The sequence below is a fragment of the Primulina huaijiensis genome, chromosome 4 (assembly GCF_012295235.1).
Source record: "Primulina huaijiensis isolate GDHJ02 chromosome 4, ASM1229523v2, whole genome shotgun sequence".
Lineage (NCBI taxonomy): Eukaryota > Viridiplantae > Streptophyta > Magnoliopsida > Lamiales > Gesneriaceae > Primulina > Primulina huaijiensis.
In genome coordinates, this window is record NC_133309.1 from 24,893,221 (window position 1) to 24,900,008 (window position 6,788).

General features: G+C 46.3%; 1 protein-coding gene across 1 annotated transcript; it reads right to left on the reverse strand.

Annotated features, from left to right (window-relative positions):
- Nucleotides 1-5,873: 5,873 nt before the first annotated feature.
- On the reverse strand, nt 5,874-6,410 carry LOC140975023 (pectinesterase inhibitor-like). The gene has a single exon (XM_073438511.1). It carries the CDS (start codon nt 6,408-6,410, stop codon nt 5,874-5,876), a length of 537 nt encoding a protein of 178 aa, XP_073294612.1.
- Between the last annotated feature and the right edge of the window lie 378 nt (nt 6,411-6,788).

A 6,788-nucleotide genomic window follows, 5' to 3' on the forward strand; every position in this document is an offset into this window, starting at 1 on the left:
GTAGAGGAGCAGAGTTGGGGCAGGAGAAAAGTTAAGTTTTCCTGCTAAGGCATCGCCTAGTAGAGGAGCCGAGTTGGGGCAGGAGAAAAGTTAAATTTTGCTACTAAGGCATCGCCTAGTAGAGGAGCAGCGTGGGTGAGAAAAATTAAATTTTCCTGCTAAGGCATCGCCTAGTAGAGGAGCGGAGTTGGGGCAGGAGAAAAGTTAAATTTTCCTACTAAGGCATCGCCTAGTAGAGGAGCAGAGGGCAGGAGAAATTTCATTTTCTTACTAAGGCAATCGCCTAGTAGAGGAGCAGAGTGCATGAGAAAAATTTAATTTTCCTACTAAGGCGTCGCCTAGTAGAGGAGTAGCGTGCAGGAGAAAAATTTTATTTTCCTACTAAGACATCACCTAGTAGAGGAATTAGAGGGTGGTGGTGTTGAATTTTCAATCTCCTGCTAAGATATCACCTAGCAGAGGAGTTCATACCCTGTCGATTTTATTCACCCTAGTGATTTAAAGGCAACAGAGATAAATTAAAAAGAAGCAGTGAATGCGAACGCAAAATACTCAATACGACAGAAAACAAGTTCGTACATGCCAAAAGTGCGCAAAAAGAAATAACCAAATGTAAACCTCACAAAGGTTGCATAATACTACGGAAAGTAAAGCAGTGCAGAAAGTAACAGAATATGGCCCGAAGGCCTACAGTATCTGCATAAAGGAGAAAATAACACAAGTTTTTTTTTAAAAAAAACATGGTCTAGAGATCAGGAGGGAGACTCGCTACAAAGTCCTCAAGGCTAATAAAATCAGTGGGAGCGTCGGCTGGAGGGTAGCCTTGAGCCTTGAAAAGATCAACTGCACCTTCAAAACGCACCTCCAAGTAGTGAAAAGCTCTCGGGCCACAGATCTCAACGAATTCTTCAGATTTGAGAAAGTCTTCTTTGAAGGAGGACGCTTCTGCAGCATGTCGCGCCTTGGCGTCTTTAAGTTCAGCTCGCGAATTCTTTAACTCCTCCTTCAGCTTCTGGTTCTCTTTTGCGTGGTCCTCTATCAGTCGCTGAAGCTCCTGTTTCTCCTTCAAGAGCTCGCCACATTGAGCTTGGGACTCGGAAAGCTCCTTAACTTGTGTCGCTTTCGCTTCATCTAGGGTCGCCTGGAGTTGGTCGCAAAGAGCCTTACTTTCGCGTAAGTCATGGCAAGCGCTGGACCGGGTAGCATTGGCACGCTCCACAAGCTCCCCTAAGTACATCATGCCCTGAGTAAGATAGATAAGAGTGAAAAGACGACAAGAAAAGCAAGCATATATTGAATATCAGTCTAGAATCTGGAATGAAAAGTATACCTCAGCGATACTGCTGCATGTCCGGCGGGTAAGATCAGACCATCCCAGTGAACTCATGAACGTCGCATCTGCGTGGGAAGGAAGCTGATACAATATCTTCCGAGCTAAATGAGAAGGACCTCGACCAACGATGACCGACTCCGGCGTGTATAAAGGGTGTAGACTCGGCCCGGTGATAGGCCCATCATCCGACTCGGGTGCTTCCGGAGAGGAGGCCGTTGTGGCCGAGATCTCAGAAATCTTGCGCTTGCTCTTCTGTGGAACGGACGGGCCAGCGTCGGCAGATGTCTTTTTTTTGCCAGATGGAGGATGTGATTCAGCCTGAGGAAGTGGGGAGGAGGCTGGCTCCTGAGTGGAAGAGGAGGAGCCTGTCTTCTTCTTCTTTGCCGGGGTGGGCAGGCCAGCGGGTTTTGTCACGGTGGTAGAGCATGTTCCCTTCATCCCCGTCTTGAGTGCTGAGGCAACTGAATTCTGAGGTACTGATGATGAACCCTCAGTCTTCTTCTTTGCAATTTCACGGAGAAATAGAGCATTCATAACTCTAGTACCTGCAAGCAAAGACAATGAACCAGATGAGACTGTTATCAAGTAACGTAATAAATAAAAGGAAAAACGAGAAACATAAAAAATGAGAGTATCTACCAGCATTCTCCTTCAGCTTAATTTTCGCGGGACTTAACCCGGCGTAGCACAGAAGATCTTCAGACAGGAGTTGTGGAATACTAAAACATCGCTCTCCTAACACACTCATTATCTGCAGATACTCCTTATCTTTCTTATAATCCTTGGACAGGTCGGGCTTAGTGAAAGTAGGGTACCAATCCGTAAAGCAAGTTAATTCCTTAAGAGGCTGGATAAAGAAGTAATATTTTTGCCAGTCCTTCACATGACTGGGGGCCCCATCGAAAAGTTTGTGGCTGGACCGGGAGGTCACATAAAAAGGTCCCTCTTTTGATCTGGACAGAACTAGGAAGTAGGAAAAAGTGGTGCAGCTCAAAGGGAGATCTAAGGCCCTGAGTAACACAACGAAACAACTTATTAAACGGAAAGCATTGGGCGTCAGTAAACCTAAATGCACCTGATAGTGCTTGCTCAACTCTTGGAAAAAATCGCACAGGGGGAAACGAAGACCGGCATCAAAATGATGCCGAAAGAAGGTATAATAGCCCTTGGGGGCTAAATAGGGCCGGTCCTCTGGACTAGGAATGATAATCTGGTGAGAAGAAGGAATGTGCCACAAAGTCCTAAGTTTTGACGCACGACCAGGAGGGATGTGGGATGACAAGTGACCGTACCATAAGTTATCTGCGTCAGATAGGTTCATTTGTTGGGTCACGTGACGAACTTCATTACCAGGACGACTGCGGGTGTTGACTTCCTCCTCATGGAAATCGAGGGTAAATTCAGGATCAGCTATGGAAACTCTACTCTGGCTAGACTCACTAGATTCACTAGACCCGCTGGACCTCTCGGAACCACTCGAGGAACTAGACTCGGAATTGGAAGAATACATAAGTATTAAAGATATTCTAACAAGACAAGGAGAGAACTGACCCGGGTAAGGCGCGGAAAAATACTCAAGAGATAGGACCGCAAGAACGAACAAGTGATGAGCTCGGGCGAGCGTGCGCGTGCTGGCAGGGGTGACGAGCGGCGAGGGAGCGCGCGGGCGGGCGTGCTGGCAGGGGCGGCAGCGGGGAGGCGCGCTGGGCGAGCGCTCGTGCGGGGCAAGGGGCGCGCCGGGCGAGCGCAGAGGCGCGGGCGAGGTGCGCTGGGCAGTGGCACGCTGGGCGAGCGCTCGTGCGGGCAAGGCACGCCGGGAGAGCGTGAGCTGTCGGGAGTGCTGAGGGCTCGGGCGGCGAGGCGAGCGTGACGCGGGCGGCGGGGGCGGCGAGACGAGCGCTCGTGCGGGGCGAGAGGTGCGCAGGGCGTGCTGGCAGGGGCGCGCGCGGGGAGGCGCGATGGGCGAGCTCTTGGGCGGGAGAGGAGCGATGGGCAGTGGCGCGCCGGGCGAGCGTGAGCTGCCGGGAGTGCTGAGGGCTCTGGCGGCGAGGCGAGCGTGCGCGGGCGGCGGGGCGAGCGTGGCGGGGGCGGCGAGACGAGCGCTCGTGCGGGGCGAGAGGTGGGCAGGGCGTGCTGGCAGGGGCGCGCGCGGGGAGGCGCGATGGGCGAGCTGTTGGGCGGGAGAGGAGCGATGGGCAGTGGCGCGCTGGGCGAGCGCTCGTGCGGGGCGAGGGGCGCGCCGGGCGAGCGCAGCAGGCTCGGCGAGGCGAGCAGAGGCGCGGGCGAGGCGCGCTGGGCGAACGCGCGTGTGGGCGAGCGTGCGCTGCCGGGCGTGCTGAGGGCTCGTGCGGCGAGGCGAGCGTGGCGGGGGCGGTGAGGCGAGCGTGGCAGAGGGCAGGGCTGCTGGGGGCGAGGTTGCGCGTTGAGGGCTTAGGCGGGCGCTGAGCTCGAGCCAGGCGATGTCTAAGGTGCACGTGAGAGCTGTTGGGCGAGATGGCGGCCGGAGCTGCGGGCGAAGGTGACGGTAGGGTGATTGTGAAGCGGCGCTAAGGTTAACGCGCAGGTGAAGCGTGGGCAGGGGAGAGCTGGTGAGTGAATTGGAGAGGAAATTTTTGTGGGAGAAGTGAGAATGAAAGGAGAAGGCGACCTCTATTTATAGGGGAAGCACGACCAAATCTTTCCTTTCAAATCAAGATTGCGAATTGATTTGATATCTTTCCCTTCAAAGCAGGATTACGATTTGATTTGTTTCCAAATCTTTGGAGACCGACGAACAGCAGGAAAATTGCACGGCCTCACCCTTGCGATTGCTTGTTTCTGAAGAGCTTTTGGGGGCGTTGATCCCCGTAATTTTCGCAGTGGTAACATCATTCGTTAACGACAAACGAAATTAATTTTCCTGGCACGGTACGTCCTCATCGCCGATAAACCAAGGACATCACAATTAATCGAACTTTGAACCTACGATTCAGTTCGACTCGGGAGGGGGAGACTGGTGATACCCCATGGATGAGCCCATCAAGATCCGGCCCATATCTAGGGCCCACAGGTAAAGGGCCCATGACAAGCCCAGGCATCCCCCTATAAATACCAGGTTTGAGCGTTCAGTTGGATTATTCACTATATTGTTTTCAGCAGCACCCTTAGCTGCTCCCCCCATATATCCTCAGTCTCTGACTTGAGCGTCGGAGGGGCTACGCCAGGACACCCTCCCGGCCCCCTTCTAACGGTTTTATTTGTGATTTCAGGCTCAGTACAATTTCAAACCTGCGTCTGGATTTGTGACACTCGCCGGAATCGGACCCTAAATTTCCCGTGAGTATCAATATACATCATAAATTAAGGTGTAGGAGGCGCTTCTGTCTTCTCCTCTCGATCAGACATTGAATTAGTCGCTCTTATTACGATACAAACGATTTGATTCGTTGATCTATACACAAAAACAAAAATATTGTTAAATACGTCGAACAAAAAGAGTTTATAATCGTCTAGAATCAACCAAGAGTTGAGAAATCTGAACTGCATGGATCGATATTTGTTTCTTATTAATTCCAACATCATCGTACTATTATTTTATAGCTAAACTTGAAATAATAGATTAATTGTTGTCGATTCTCATCGTGAAACATGTCTTCATGGATACATAAAAAAGGAAACATTTATGTAATATATTGTATATGATAAGAAAGCTAAATGGATGCTGAGTTTATGCATCTAACCTAAATTTAAGCTATATAATTTGATGCAGAACTAAAACAAGAACATTTTTTAAAAAAACATGAGATATTGATTTTAATTAAAAATATATAAAATCAAAGGGTTTAACGTTTATTTGGACAAGTGAGATCCGTAACAATATATGAATCTCACGTATTGGATATAGCGTGAAGATACTACCATTATATTACCTCATGAACATATTTTCTTTATTTTATCATTTTTGTCCTTTTTATTATTTTTATGACCATGAAACTCATAGTCCTATCTTTCGATTCGTATTGGGTAAATCTTAGACTAACATAATAACGTGAAAACCATGCTTATGAAATAAACTGCACTGGATAAACTAAATACTCGTTTAATAGAATATTGGTATAGAAAATTTAACTCCGGCATCATGAAATTTTCCATAGAAGGTTATGACTCATTCAACTATAAATCTCCAAGTGAGAATATATGACAAACAAAATATTGGTTTAAATTATTTGACTTTTAAAAAATTAAATGGATGTAAAATAAAATCCAATAATTTAATTCTATTTTTTTAACGAAAAATTTCATTTTTGATTTTCTATATTATTAAACTTTATTCTAAATTTGTATCTTTGTTTTGTTTTGTTTTTTGTGTGTGTATATTTAGTTTTTTTTCTCCATGATATTAATGTGACATCGATGTGGTCTTGACATAGTGTCGATATTGGATTGACGTGACTCAATATTTTCGATAAAAAATAAATAAAATTGTTAGAAATTAAAATATATATAATTAAGACGTGACAAAATAGAATAACAATTTTTTTTTAAAAAAATAAATATATAATCACCCTCCTACGTATAAATCATTAGCCACCACCTTAATAATATCACATAAGTCCTCCAACTGCACATTAGCTCTGGTGAACGGACACGGCAACGAGTTCTCGATATACGTCTTCTCGCATCGAGTAACCGCAGTTTGCGCCATGGTCGCCCGCAGAAACAGGTCACTGTACAGTTTTCTTCTCAGGGAAAATGGCGCTACCTTCAGCGCGGCCAATGCGCCGTTGTACACATGCACGCATTGGCTCAGCACGTCCCTCTCTTTCGGCTCCGTCGAGAAAAACAATCGCATGTTGATATCTGCCCTGGTTTTTTCGGCTTGGCTCGTGGCTTTAGCAATGCCTATCTGAGCCAGCCCGACCAAGGAAGAGGCGGCGCGGGTGGCGGGATCCGACCCGAATACGTTGAGGCAGAACTCTGGATCTGTAGCTTTGTTGCATTCTGTTTCGAGAAGCGTGGCATGTGTTGCTGTGAATAAGCATGCATGGAGAAGAACAAGAAATGATGATTTCAGGAAAAAGAACAGCTTGTCTGCCATTTTTGTTTGATGCAGAAAATTAAATATTGTTCTTGATTTGTGGTTTATTTTTATGGGTTTCGAATTTTTTTTCCAAGATATATATAATTACAGAAGCATTTTACCAAGGTAAGCGGATTATAGGAAACAACGAACTCAACGGGATTTAATTTGCTCGATCATTCAAACATTAATTATTCGAAGGATTTATTGCATATCATACGTTGAATTTTTATAATTTAATGAATAATATGTCTGTAACCGACAATAAATTTCCTTAAATTTTACGAATTAATGATTGAGATTAGAAATATGAGAATTTTGAAATGTAAAAACTCAAAAAATTAATTCGAATTTCACGGCTTAAATTCAACCAAATAACTAATAAGTCGAGGGTGG

Bases quoted from the DNA above. Each gene is read 5' to 3' on its own strand.
- LOC140975023 (XM_073438511.1), bottom strand. From the start codon at position 6,410: ATGGCAGACAAGCTGTTCTTTTTCCTGAAATCATCATTTCTTGTTCTT.